Raw genomic sequence first — 14,562 nt, forward strand, 5'->3', positions numbered from 1 at the left:
AACTTGGGGGTGGAGCCTTGGGGCCCAGACTTCCTGGGGTTGGGCCATTCCCGAGATTGCGTGCTCTAAGAACCAGACCAGTGGTATGAGGGCGGGGCCCAGCCGAGACGTGGCCAATTTGGAGGAAGAGCGGGGGCTGGGGGCGTGGTCAAACAAAAGACATAAAATGAGGGGAGGGGCTAAGACTGGGGCGTGGCCAGAACTCGGAGCCGGGTAAATCTGGGCGGGTTCTTGACAGGAGCGTGGGCGGGACCATCCTGGGGCGGGGCCAGTTCAGGGACTGGGCCGGGCCAGGTTCTCTGCTGTCCCGGGTCCTGGAGCGCTCGAGCGGAGCAGGTCTCCTTCCTGACCCGCAGGTTCCTCCTTGACCCACCAGGCTAGACTTCCCAGGCTTGGAGATTGTGATCCGGCTTTGCTTCAGGCACTGCGCTCTAAGCTAGGCGGCTACGTGGTCCCGGTCGGGCTGCGCTCCTCACGACCCCGGGACTGCGTCCCCGGAGATTCCAAGGGTGAGGGTGAGCTGGCCTGTGTGTGCATGCATGTGTGCGTGTGTGTGCGTGTGTGTGTGGACGTCTGTGTGCACTAGAGGAATTGTGTATGTGTGTGGCGTTGGTTAGGTGCATACTCCAGCAGCTGAGTGTGTGCACAAAGTTATGTGTGTGTGCAAGGGTGGTTCCATGTAGGAGGAGAGTCGTGCATGTGTGTATGTGAGACAGAGACAGTGCATGTGAAATTTGGTAAAGACTTCGTGTACCAAGGTATCTTGGAGGAAGTGAGAGAGAAGGTACAGGGATTCTTGGGGGATGTCTGTGGTGAGCTGTGGGGTGTGTGGGTGGTGAATTGTGGGAGTGGAAGAATTGCCAGTGTGTATGTTTCCATGTGAGTGGCAATGAGGGGTGTTTCTGGGAGCCTCCATGTGAAGGGGTGGGGACGAAGGAATGTTGAGGGGTAGTGATTTCTCTTGGAGGATGAGTGTGATCTGGGGCAGGGGGTAATGTATCTGGCAGGTGTTGGGGCCTGGCAGAGGGTGACTTAGGGATTACATCAAGTACCTCGCTTGGAGTGCTGGGGAGATTTGTGCATGAGGGAGCAGTGGGTAGGGTTCTTGCTTCACGTGGAGGGAGCTGCTACCTCACCAGTCACCTGTCACCCAGGCTCTGTGCTCACTCCTACCTGAGTGGCTTCTGTTGATGCTTCCACAGGAACATGGTGCAGAAGTACCAGTCTCCTGTTCGCATCTACAAGTACCCATTTGAGCTGGTCATGGCGGTGAGTGACCCCTGATTCTCTGGACCGGGTGTGATGGTTGGAGGGATACAGGAAGTCAGCCATGATGAGAAGGAAAGAGAGCCCCTCAATCCCTGGATCAGAAGGAATTTTTGAGCTATTTGGTTGACCTGGTGGGTCCAGCTTCCAATCAGTGACCCCTCAGCCTGGCCATCCTATCTTTTAATACAACTTCTGGAATCCTTGCCCACTGAGCAAAACACAAGGTCTTTCTTTCTTTTCCCTGAAGCGTACCTGTTCTCTTGTCTCAGGGTCTTCTGACAGAAAACAAGGATATCAGGAGCTAAGCCACTGCTGTCATTTTATGTAATGACAGTAACAATAATAATAGTAAACACACTAATGACGATGGCGGCAGCCGTTCGCTGAGGGTGTACAGTAAATGCAAAGGATACGTGTAAGTCTTTACACATATTCTGCCATTTAATCCCTTGGCTCTGGCCACATAGCTCAGCTAGTTAGAGGCTTGTCCTGATATGCCAAGGTTGTGGGTTCAATCCCTGGTCAGGGCACATATAAGAATCAACCAATGAATACATAAATATGTGGAACAACAGAAATTGATATTTCTCCCTTTCTCAAATCAGTAAATAAAAATTTAAAAAATCCCAATAGGTCACATTATTTTCACTTTACCTCCACTAAAACTGAAGATGGACAGGTGACAGGATGGCCCCAAGTTCTGTGGCTAGAAAGAGGTAGAACTGGGGGGACTCCAGAGCCACAATTTTAACCACAGCGCCCCCCAGGGCCCTGCTTCCATTTGCACTCCCTCTGGGTGTGTCCTGCCTGATCTTATCCTATGATTCTACCCGCATATGTGTTTATAGTCACATAAGGGATTAAAAAATATCACCTGAGTCTTCCGTACATGTTGTGCTGTTCGGTGTAAATGGTTCCAGGTCACGAAAGAAGCAGGGTGCGTGCTGACTAGCTGGTGACCTTGGGCAAGTTACTTAACTTCTCTGAGCCTTCACTCCTCATCTCTAAAATGAGGATTACACTGTTTCTAAATTTGGGCATCCTGTTGAGGATTAAATGAGTCAAGATTCATAAAGGTTTTCATGCTGGGTCTGGCATAGATCAAATGCTATTAGTGTTTTTGTTACTGTTATTGTTGTTGCCTGTGGCTGTGACTTTTCTTCATCTGTAATGGGGATGGGACCCCGGTGGGCAGGGAAGAGGTCCGGGACATGCAGTCAGAAGCCCTGGGTCCCTGTCACTGCTCTGCAGTGCTCTGGCTGTGTGTCTTCGGGAAGTCACTGAATTTCTAAGAGCCTTGATTTCATAATTTGTGCAATGTGGATGGTTATATGCACCTCATAAGATTGTCATGAGGATTAAAGGTGTGTGTGTGTGTGTGTGTGTGTGTGTGTACGACCTGGTGCAGGGCCTCGTCCACGCTAACCAGACAAAAAGTGGTGGCTAAATATACACAACTGTCTTCTAAGGCTCCAGTTAGCTCATATATTCTAAGACTTCTAGGACTCATTTGTTCATTCATTCATTTACTGAATAGAAAAGAGGCACTGTCCCCACCCTTTTGTGACAGTGCGGTCACCTGTTGTTCTCCACCATACACTGGAGACAAATAACAGTGGGATGGACAACTAATAACTTTTTTATTATTGACTGTGCTTAATAAATATAAACTTAATTTAGTATGTTTAGGATTCTCAAAAATATTTATGATCATTGCACTTTAAAATAAAACATGTCTGTAGCACTTAAGACCACATTAGTAGTACTAGTGATGTACTCGTGTTGCCTTTTTTGGACTATGTCACAAATATTTTGTAGGCTTTGTGGTCCACGAATGAAGGCAGGTCATGGTTTGTCCCCTTAGGTGTTAACAGTCTCTAGGTGTTGATGTATGGATGCTGTGGGCACAGTAGGAAACTAAAGTTTTCAAGTATTTGTTGTCTACATCTGCTCTAATCTAGGTTCTTCACATCTTTCAAACAGCAAGTCATCTCCTGTGTCGCTTGGTCGGTGAAAGTCTCCAAACCGCTGCTCATCCCTGACAAAGCCACTTTGCCCACTGTTTACAAAACATCATTGTCCCCAAAATAGCTGCATAATTCAACATAACTTGTGTGCTGTGTGGGCACAAAAGGGGTTTTCTGCACTTAATGTCCGTCTTTGTTTCTCAGCTGAAGGCTTGCCCTCAGTTCGGGTCAGATGCCAGGGAAGTTTTGGGTGAACTCAGCTGTTTTTACCGCTTCCGAGTGACCGGACCAACTGGCCTTTTGGTTTTTCTGTTTAACAAAACTGACTTGAGAATCCAAGCCGCCCTCATGTCTTTGAAAGTTCCCCTGTAAAGACATAAAATACTGAAGTTGGGCTCAGGGATTACGTTATAAAATAGCACTGAGGCAACTTGTCAAGACCCAGCTTAAAATTTTTTTAAAAAACATTTTTCTCTTTGATTTTAAAAATTTAACTGATCCAATGAATAGATGCCTCTTTCCTTGGGCCAAATCCCCGGACATGAATCCTGTTTCTGAGGGGTGGGATTTCAGGGGAATTTCGCTTTCTTCTTTCTCGATAGCACTCTGTATTGTTTGGCTCAAAAAAATCAGCTGAGATTATGTTGGGACGCAGAGCAAAGTAATTAGACAATGCAGGCAGCTGCCTTATACGAGGCTGCAGAGGGTCCTTGCTCCCTTTGAACGTGGGTATCAGGAAGTGTGTGCGTGTGGGTCTTTGTGCAGATCGCTGTGCGTGGAACACTAAGGCCTTGTCTTGAACTGTGGGCTGTGGTCATTTAAGCCCCGAGGGCCACTCTGGTTAGCCTACAGCCTGTCGCGAATGGATTCTAGGTTATCTTCATTTTCTCACCCTGAAAATGGAGGCAGCCAAGGTCTGGCTCCTCCGAGAGTGGAAATGACAGTTCCGGGAGGAGTGGTGGGTGCTCAGACAGGGCCTGGCACATTGTCAGTGCTCGTGAAATATTACTTAGATTCATTATTATTATTGTTTCAACACCTTCCATGAGCTGTAACTCACATACCATACCGTCCACCCTTTTAAAGGGTAAAAGTTAGTGGTTTTCAGTACATTCACAGAGGCGTGCAGCCATCATCACTGTCGGTTTCAGAGCATTTCGCCACCCCAAAAAGAAGCCTCGTATTCTCTGTCAGCCTCCCCAGCTCCCCCATTCTGCCCAGTCCTAGAGAACCACTAACCTACTTCCTGTCTCTGTACATTAGCCTAGATTGGACATTTCATATAAGTGGAACCATAAAACATGTGGCCTTTTGGGACTGGCATAACATTTTCAAGGTTCATCCGCACTGTAGCATGCTTCAGAACTTTCTTCTTTTTTATGGCTGAATACTATTCCATCGTATGGATGGGCATATTTGTTTCTCCATTCTTCAGCTGATGGATATTTAGATTATTTCCAATTTTGGGCTACTGTGAATAACATTGCTATGAACACTCATGTATGAGTTTTTGTGTGGACACATTTCTTCCAGAGAAATTCCTGGTGTGAATAGTGGTGGTTATTTGGTGAGTTTACGAAGATTCTACTTTAAATTTCATTTAACAGACACACACGCAGAGCTTCCTGGGTCCCGGGCACTGTTCTGAGCCCATTCAAATACTAATTCATGAACTTCTCATAACCACCCCCCTGAGACAGGTTTGGTGGGTAGCCGCATGCTACAGATGAGGAAACTGAGGCACAGAATGAATGAATGAATTACCCAGAGCTACAAAAAAGGGGACACGTGGCAGGTGGGGATTTTACTGCAGGCGGTCGGCTCCAGAATTTGTATTCCCAACCAGAGCTCTGTCATTTGTCAGAGCTGAGGATCTGAAGTCACGGAGGTGCCACCTGGGCTGAGGCAGTGGTCCCACTGGGGCAGTTAGTTACTGCCGGGACTGCGTTCAGAATGCCTGTGCCCCCGTGGGAATCTGCAAAAGGGAGAGCAGCCAAACCCCGCAGCCCGTGGCCTCCTGGCGGGCAGCTGATGCCTGCAGAGCCCGGGAGCGTTCACGGAGCTCCCTGTGCCCGCAGCCCTTTAGGCCAGCTCAGAGGCAGGTGCTAGTATAGCAGCTTTAGCTACAGCAGAAGAGGAAACTGAGGCTTAGACAAAGTGCTACACTGGCTGGCTTAGAACCACAGGAAGTTAGTGCCTCACGGTCCCAGAGGACAGAAGCCCCAGGTGCCGTGCTCCCTCTGCGGGCACCAGGAAGGCTCCCCTCCGACCTTCTAGTAGTTTCTTGGCTGTGGCAGCATAACTCCCCTCTTCCCATGGCGTACTCCCTGCGAGTGTGTCTCCGTGTGCAAATTTCCTCTTCTATAAGGGTACCAGTCACATTGGATTTATAAGGACACCCTGATGACCTCATTCTAACTTGGTTGCCCCTGTTCAAGACTCCGGTATGGCCAAAGAAGGTCACATTCTGAGGTACTTGAGGGAGCCTTTTTTAGGGGAGGACACAATTGAGTCCATAACATTTAGTAAATGGCATCACCAGTAAACGGCAGGGGTTTGAACTCAGGGAATCTGACCCCATAGCCTGAGCGCACAGCCAGACATTTCGGATTCTGGCTTGGTGTTCAGCAAACATCTGTGCGCCAGTTCCCTCTGCGGCTTCAGGAATGACCTGGCCACTTTTCTTTTCCTGCCCAGGGGCCCCTGTGGGGCTCAAAAGCCCTGTGGCTTCATCTCAGATTCTGCAAACCTAAAGAAGGAAGGTGGCATGGAGTAGAATTTCCTAAGCAATAAGCTTTTCATGTGGAGGAAGGGTTGAGGTGAGGGCTGTAGTCAGCAATTAAGTGTTAAAATATTTAAAGACCTAGCTTTCTGTGTTGATAAACAGCTTGTAATTTAGCAAACAGGTTATTAATAAGAAGAAGACTCTGAAGGTAAGTCTTTGCAGTCCGGGCCACAGGCAGTTACAGTTGAAATTGTTGTTATGGATGTAGTTTTAATAAAGCAGCAGGGGCCTTATTCAAGTGAGTTTAAATTAGTTCCCTGGAGCCTGTTGTCATCTGATCTGTTGCTAACAGATTAAGAGAAGCAATATTTTCCGCCCTGGACTGCTTACAGGGCTCTGCGGTGCTCTGATTTGGGCCAGGGAAGCAGAGGCGATCCGCGGCCCAGGAAGGGGATCTTCTGACTCCGGGGGCCCTGAACTAAACTGGGTCCCCATTCATTGCTTCATATGTTCATTAACTCGTGCACACACGTGTGTGTGCCCCCCACAAATACTTGAGTGTACCCTGTGTGCCAGGTGCAGGGACTGTGAGGGGTTGATTCCTAGTACTTTTTGAATGTATTATTCTGATAGTTTTGTGTAAAATTTGTTTGTTTACTCTTTTATATGGGTCTTTTCATTAAAGTAAGCTTCGGAAAGGTGGGGACCATGTCTGTCTTCTAGTTTTGTCTTGACGTGGTTTTCTTAACATGATCTGGTTTTGCCCAGATGTAGGTTGCCCCTTGCACTGGTGTGTGTGTGTGTGTGTGTGTGTGTGTGTGTGAGAGAGAGAGAGAGAGAGAGAGAGAGAGAGAGAGAGAGAAAGAGACACCAGGCAAATGCCATGAAGGATGACTTGTAATGGGGGAAGAACAAGTTGACGGCCAAGGGTCTCTAAGGCATCCAGGCAGAGCCTCGCTGGGGGAGGAGGGCCCGCTGTGCTCAGGCTCAGTGGGTAGAATGTATCCCTCTGAAGAAATGGATGTGGTGAGTTTGGGCCCCAGCGAGAGTCAGAAAGTGATTGGTGCATCAGTTTATCTCCCCAAGGACTTTGGGAGTGGGGAAGGCTTTAAGCAGTGGGGTGACAGTGTCAGATCTAGGGTTTAGGAGGCTCTCCTGGCTGCTGAAAAGAGGGTTGATGGAGTTTCTATCCCAGAGAGTGAGGAAACATAGGCAATGGAAGTTGGGTGCATTTCTGAGACATTTGGGAAATCTAAAATAGCATCTCCCTCCCATTAAGATCTTGACATACTGCTAAATGTCAAGACTTGCTGGGCTGGCTTCACTTCTGCCTCTTTCCTCGGGGAACCATCAGGGGTACCAGCTGATCTTGGAAGTTCGTGGGCAGCGAGAGTGTCAGAGGAAAAGGGTTCCCCTGCCTTGCTCCCCATCCCTGGGTGAGATCCACAGCAGGATTTCTTGCAGCTGCCGGGCTCGGCAGCCAGACAGTGTACTCCCTCAGTGCTGGAGAGACTAGGCATTCTGATGGCGTGACCTCATGAGGACACAAGGTACCAGCCAGACGAAGGGAGGATCCATCTTGCGAGGAGCAGATAGAAGCAGAAACGAACAATCACTAGGCTCTGCTAACTGTGCCCCACACTGCAGCCTTGGGACCAGGAATCTGTGAAAAACAGGCAGAACTGTTCATCTGCATCTTGTTCAGGATAATTCATTGGCCAATAGCTTCAGATGCACTGCTATCAGGACCAGAGGGGAGCTGCTCAGGCATTTATTCGCCTGTGTATGAAGCAGCTTCCAGAACTTGGCTCCCTGTGGTAGACAAGGAACAGCAATACACAGGCACGGGTTACTCTCTGGGCTGTGTGCCTGCTGCAGTGCACTGGTGAGTGTAGACATAAGCCCACTTGTGCTGAGATGGGGGCACCTGTACTTCTTCTAGGTACATATGGGATGAGGGTTCCAACTTCTGCTCTTGCCACACCATCCGCACTTTCTCTCTCTCCTCCCTTTCTTTCCCTCCCTCCCTCCCTCCCTTCCTCCCTCCCTCCCTTCCTCCCTCCCTTCTTCCCTTCCATGCATCCATAAACATTGGCTGGATGTCTGCAGTGTCCCAGGTTGCATGGATGCACTGGGGAATCCAGTGACAAAGAAAACAGACATAGAGACAGAGGTGTTGACTATAAACGAGTCAACACAGACAGGCTGTCCTATCCCAAATCATGATCAATGCTTCTGGTAGGGCTACAAGCCACCTTGGAGTTGGTTTACTCTCTTTTTAAAAAATTGTGGTAAAATAGGCATAACACAAAATTCCCTATTTTAAGTGTACAGTTCAGTGGCATTACGTACTCCCACAATGTTGTGTAAGCATCACTATCCGTCTCCACAAATTTTTCGTCTTCCCCAAGTAAAATTCTGCACCCGCTAAACACCGACTCCCCATTTCCCTCCCCCCTCACCCGGCCCCGGTGACCACCATGCTACTTTCTCTCTCTATAAATCTGATGACTCTCGTACCTCATATGAGTGGAATCTTGCAGTATTTGTCCTTTTGCGTCTGGCTTATTTCACTTAGCATCATTTCTTTTAATGGGTGAATATCCCAAGGTGTGGAAAGACCACATTTTGTTTATCCATTCATCTGTCAGTGAACGTTTGGTTTGTTTCTACTTTCCAGCTATTGGGAACAGTGCTATGAACACGGGTGTACAAATACCCGTGTACAAATAAAAAAAGGTCCCTGTTGGTTTATAGCCCTAAAAACATCTACTGTGTTCATTTAAAAATCGACTATGTGGTGTTTGACACTGCTAATTACTTTACGCATATTATCTCCCTTTAATATTTAGAGCAGTCCTCATGAAGTAGGTATCATCACCCTTATTATCCTTTTTATTCCCTGAGGAATCTGAGTCTCAGAAAGGCTAAGTTGAGGTCACCCCGCTGGCAAGGCGGCATCTAAACTCTGTGCTCTGTCTCTGTCACTCCACCACATCCCAGGTGTGTCCCTCACTGTGTCTGGTGCCCTGGCCACAGGGTCCTCTGACCCTCTGTATTTGTCCCTTTTGTCTTGTGAGCTGGCTCTGACTACAACAGCAGTAGGTTTTTCAGCCACTGGGCCATCTGGGTATAGCTGTTTCCATAGACTGTACACGGCAGTGACTGCAGAAGACTTCTAGAATAGAGCCACCGTGGTCCTGCCGTGCCCGCTTCGCTTCATCAGCTGGCATGGCACTGCTGCCATTGGGTGTCTGATGGCTCATTCACCAAGCTCTGATTCAAACCCTCAGTCAAGAGTTGAGATCCAGACATTACCCAGCCACGAAAAAGAATGAAGCACTCACACCTGCTCCAACATGGATGACCCTCGAAGACATGATGCTCAGTGGAAGAAGCCTGTCAATCACAAAAGACCACATACTGTGTGATTCCAATGATACGAAATGTCCAGAGAAAGCAAACCCAGAGATAGAAAGCAGATGAGTGGTCACCTGGGGCTGGGGTGGGGAGACTGGGGAGTGACTGCTAACCTGTATGGAGCTTCTTTTTGGGGTGATCGAATGTTCTGGAATTAGTAGCAACTGTGGCATGAATTCATGAATGTACTAAAACTCACTGTACTGCGTACTTTAAAAGGGTGCATTTTATGGTGTGAGAATTACATCTCAAGAAAAAAGAGTTGAGAGAGCTAGAGGATTGAGGCACTTGTCTGCCCTGGGGCCCCCCAGGTTTGGCAGGGGAAATCTGGTGGGTGGATAAGGAAGGCTGTTGAGGTGGCCACACGGTGGTCACTTGGTGGTCAGTGCCCTGACTCCAGCCTGCACCACAGGGAGGAAGGGTGGCCTATTGGGCTAGAATATCTTAGTGTGGTTTGGCTGTTCTTTCCACATTTGCGGTGGAAGGTTTAGGCTACTGGTTCCAGCTTCCTTTGAATTTGCATGAGGAAGAGCAGGAAGGAAGGAGGGAGAGGGGGAGGGAGCAGCTGTCAAGTGATTATCAGAAATAGCTTCCCTGTACTTTATAGAATCTCACCCTTTTTAAAAATTTAAATGTATTTAACAAATGCTTATGTAGAACAAACCATGTGTCAGGCTCTGTTCTCAGCATTTTACGAAAACAGACTCCTTCGTTTGTCCGGACAACTCAGCAAGGTAGATACTTTTCTATTCTCCTTTTAACAAATGAATTAAGGAACTGAGAGCTTGATGATTTGTTCCTGTGGTCACAGAGCTGGTCAGAGGCGGAGCAGAGATTTGAACCCAAGCCCCGGAGTCCACGCCCATTAACAACTCTGCTGTGCTGTCATTCACTCATTTATCATGTAAATGTCAATTGAGTATCAACGATGAGCTAGGCATTTTTTCAAAGCACCGTGGATTTGGAGGTGAGCAAACCCACTGTCAGGGTCTGACGACTTCTTGGTTCAGCACCGTGACTCACAAAGGAGGGAGACAGGTACGAGTGAGCGCTCTCTGGGACCATCTGCAATTACTCCACTTTACAGACGGCCCGCTGTGCCCAGTTCCCCAGCTTAGCTGGGAGTACGGGGCTCTCTAACTCTGGCCCCCAATCTCCACATGCTGAGTGTGTCATTGTAGATTTTTTGCAGGATGGGGGGCACCACGTTTTTACAAGACACTCAGTGGAAGTTTACACTGGCCTCTGCCTGCCCCAGCCTGCCCCAGCCGAGGCTCTGCAAGGGCGAGTTCTGGACCTTGGACCAGCTTCCCTTCTGAGCCTGCAGGCTTGGGTGTCCCTTCCCAGCCGCCTGGCAGAAGGGCTGTAACTCAATCCTTCTACTGCCTCGTGTCCCTTAGGAGGCCGAACCACGTGTTTGTCTGTCAGGGAGAATCTCAGGCCTGATTTGTAGGACAGCAGTCAGCACCCGAAGCTCTCAGCGAGGCAGGCATAAAACTAGCTGTGGGAGCTGCTTTCCAACACAGCTTGTGTCCTGTGCACTTTCTGATCCTGAAAGACGCTGTGATGTGCAGAAGGCAAAGGGCCCTTGGTTTGTGGGTTTAGGTCAGGGGACTTGACATCTCCAAACCACCGACACTTGTTTTTATTTAATCATCACCTGAGGATAGTTTTCTAAAAATTGATTTTAGGGACGGAAGATGGGGGTGGGGTGAGGGTGCGGGGGAGAGAGAGAGAAACATCTATCTGTTGCCTCCTCCCACATGTGCCCTGACTGGGGATCGGACCTGTTTCGGTGGCAACCTTTTGGAATACGATGTTCCCACCCGCTGAGTCACATTGCCAGGGCAAACCACCAACACTTGTGATGCAGCCAATGTCCCCCAAGAGGCAGGACAGGGCGGTTTGGGGCTGGGGTCTGGGTCAGCCAGGCCTGGCCTCAATTCCACCACTTCTAGAAGTCATGTAATGTCTTCCCAAGCCTCAGCCTGCTCAGCTGTAAAATGGGGAAACACCAGTTCCTGTCCCATCGGCACAGTGAGGATGAAATGATGCAGTTGGTGTTTTGTAAACGTCAGTAACAACTTTGTCACACTCGAGAGCTCACAACCCCAGGGAATCTCCAGCTGACGGCCGTTTGACACTGGAGAACTGGCACAGCGATGGACTCCTTATTCCAGGGCCCCTGCCTTCCAGATGGAAACTGAGCTCTGGGGCCCCCCGACACCCCAGGGTGACGCTGTCATTGAAGCAGCCACTGCTCACTTGAAGAAGGCAGTGCCTTCCCTTGCACAGGCAGGGTGAGTGGTGCCCAAGCGTCCGTCTGTTGCTGATCAGCCCCCACAACTTCCCCCTGTTATCTGGGGGCTCCAGATGGGGCTCTTCTAACACGGTTTGTTATGACAGGAAGTTGGCCAATGAAGCTCAGTGCCCTCGGCTGGCTGTGTGTGCTGAGCCATGGCCTGTCACTCCTTCCAACACCTTTTGGGGGCTATCTGGGACTTCAGCAAGTTTATTTTATTTCTTTCTCTGCTCGTTGGCATTTCTTTATGAGCCCCTACTGTGCGCCAAGAACTGAGATAGATGCAGGTATGAGGTTAGTGCTGCTGAAGAGCACGCAGCCCGGGCCTTTGGTGCACCCCATGCAAGCAAATAAGTACATGTGGTTAAAAGTGCCACAGTGCTATCAAGTAAATAAATGAACGGGCTACAGGGCAGAGCACGGGGGAGGAGGCAGCTTTGCAGGGGAAGTGGGAGAGGGTATCTCAGGAAGAGGCATCAGCAGAGACAGACCAGTCCCTGAAGCATGGAGCCTCCTCAGCCCCCGTCTTTGTCCTCTAAATTCTGGGAGCCTCAGTGACTCCCACCTCCTCCCACTCACTGTCAAGTGAGTTGATCAGTTTTCCAAGCAGGGGAAACAGCCAGTGCAAAGGCCCTGGGCAGAAACAAGCTTGATGGGTGGGTTTCCTGTTTCCTGTGGCTGACAGAGCAATGCACCACACACTGGGGGGCTTTAAGAGCAGGCATTTTTAGTCTCACAACCTGGAGGCTAGAAGTCTGAGATCAAGGTGTCAGTAGAGTTGATTCCTTCAGAAGGACAAATGGTTCCAGGCCTTTCTCCTCGCTTCTGGTGTTGCTGGTGTTTCCTGGCTTGTAGAGGAGTCACCCCAGTCAGTGCCCTCGTCTTCACGTGGGTCTCTGTGTCCACATTCTCCCTTTTATAAGGACATCTGTCATGTTGGAGTAGGGCCCACCTACTACAGTATGACATCATCTTAATTACATCTGCAACGAAACCGCTTCCAAGTAAGGTCCCATTCAGAAGTCCTGGGGGTTAGGACTTCAACACTTGAGTTTTATTGGAGGCGGGGGGCACAAATCAACTCATAACAGTGTGTTCTAGAAAGAGTGCGGCTGGAGCAGAGTGAAGGAGGCTGGGGTGGGGCGCCGGCTGGTGGGACAGACCTCCCAGGGCCCGGGAGGCCACAGCGCGGAGTGTGGGATCCGTTCTGGGTATCCAGTTCCTTTCATCCGGGGAGCAGGAGAGACACTGAAAAACAGTCAATGGAAGTGGAGAAGCTCAGGAGTAGTGTGGCCACTGCCTGGCAGGAGTCGAAGGACTGAGGGCAGAGAAAGGAGAAACTGTGACTACACAGCCCCTGTGGACAAAGCCTGGCTCTGTTTCCGAGCTGCTGGGCGGAACAAGACCTGCTGCTGAGCAAGGGGTTCCTGAGGGAACGAGGACTGAGCCAGCTTGGGGTTCCAATCCAGGTTCACCATTTTGCACTGTGTGGTCTTGGGTAAGTTACTTAGCCTCTCTGGGCCCCGATTTCCTCATTGTCAAATGAGATGCCGTGTAGAGGGTTAAATGGAAGAACACACACAGCTGGAAGAGCAGAGTCAAGGCTTGATGAGTACCAACTACTCTGAGACACAATCTGGTGACGTCCTCACAATACAGATAAGGAAACAGAGTCTCAGAGAGGGCAAGTGACTTGCCGAAGGTCATCCAATGAGAAAGTAGCAGAGGCTCGAACTGAGCCTGTCCGATTCTGAAATATGTACCCCCTTTCCTCCTTATACTTTCAAAACATGTCAGCATCCATCCGTGCAGCACAGGTGGGATGGCTCCTCCTGCTCGCCCTGCGTCTGATGCCAGCGGAGTGCTGCTCCAAAAGGGCTGCGGAGGAGCCGTGTTCTGTTTCCTGCAAACCTGTACTGTGCCTCCATTTGAGTCCTGTTGCCTAGAGAGGGAAAATGCTGGGTGCCTGCGACGGGCCACGCTCTGCGTGAGGTTTTCAACTTCGTTTGGTCCTCAGGGAGACAAGCTTGGTATACACCCTTTCTTCTGGATGGTAAAACGGACTGAGAGAAAAAAAGGGACTTGTCCCTCTGCTGGGAGGAGGTGGCGCTCCTCCAGCTCTCACCTCTCGTCCACTTTGCTGTGAGGCCCCCTACTCAGAGGGGCAATGCTCTCCTTTGAAAGAGGGTTCAGGGGCCTCCCTTGCCAGTCCTTAGAGCCCAGGCCCCTGTCTGGGAGCGCCATGGTGCCCTTTCCCTCCGGGACCAATGTGCCTTATTCTAATGCTGGTGTGTTTGTACAAAGCAACCAGTTTTGACATATGGCAAGGAGGCAGTGCTTATCCTCCTGACCCTGGCAGAGGACGCGCTGGGCTGGCCTTGTGGGGCTGGGATAACCCCAAGGGCACCAGGCAAGGTTTCATGTCTTCCTTTCTCCTCTCCTGCCTCTGTCACTCTGAACTGGGTGGGTGCCGCCTCTCTCTGGCAGGGTTGGGGGTGGGAGTGCGTGTCCTCAGATGCCGGCACTATATTTGGAACTCGCTTTGATCCTGATTCCGGGGCCTGTGGGCCGTGACCAGCGCTAGGAGCAGACCCTGATTGAATGCCGCCAGCCAGGCAGGCTCGCACGCCCCCCAGTGGCTCTGGCCCTGGTACTTCTGGAAGTGGTCACAGACTCTCGCCTTCCAATCTGGGTGCCTTTTCTTTCTTAGTTGCCTTCCTGCTCTGGCTAGAACCTTGCCTTGTTCCTGCTGGGGACGGGGACGGGGAGTGGTCAGTCTGTCACCACTGAGTGTGAGGTTCGCTGGGGTCCACTCTCATCTGAGGGCGAAAGCCCAAATGTAAAGCCAAAAGGTGATCTGCCAAGTCACTGCGCAGGCA

General features: G+C 50.0%; 1 protein-coding gene across 1 annotated transcript in view; it reads left to right on the forward strand.

Annotated features, from left to right (window-relative positions):
- The first annotated feature begins 389 nt into the window (after positions 1-389).
- The window catches only part of SEC14L5 (SEC14 like lipid binding 5), a 49,377-nt gene continuing 35,204 nt past the window's right edge, over positions 390-14,562 (forward strand). Inside the window, exons 1-2 of the mRNA XM_037143495.2 lie at positions 390-509; positions 1,203-1,269. Of these exons, the coding sequence (XP_036999390.1) occupies positions 1,207-1,269 (63 nt within the window). The 5' untranslated portion in view covers positions 390-509; positions 1,203-1,206. The remainder of the gene's footprint in view (positions 510-1,202; positions 1,270-14,562) is intronic.

Source organism: Artibeus jamaicensis, unplaced genomic scaffold (genome assembly GCF_021234435.1).
Source record: "Artibeus jamaicensis isolate MK-2021 breed Jamaican fruit bat unplaced genomic scaffold, CSHL_Jam_final contig_700, whole genome shotgun sequence".
Taxonomy (NCBI): domain Eukaryota; kingdom Metazoa; phylum Chordata; class Mammalia; order Chiroptera; family Phyllostomidae; genus Artibeus; species Artibeus jamaicensis.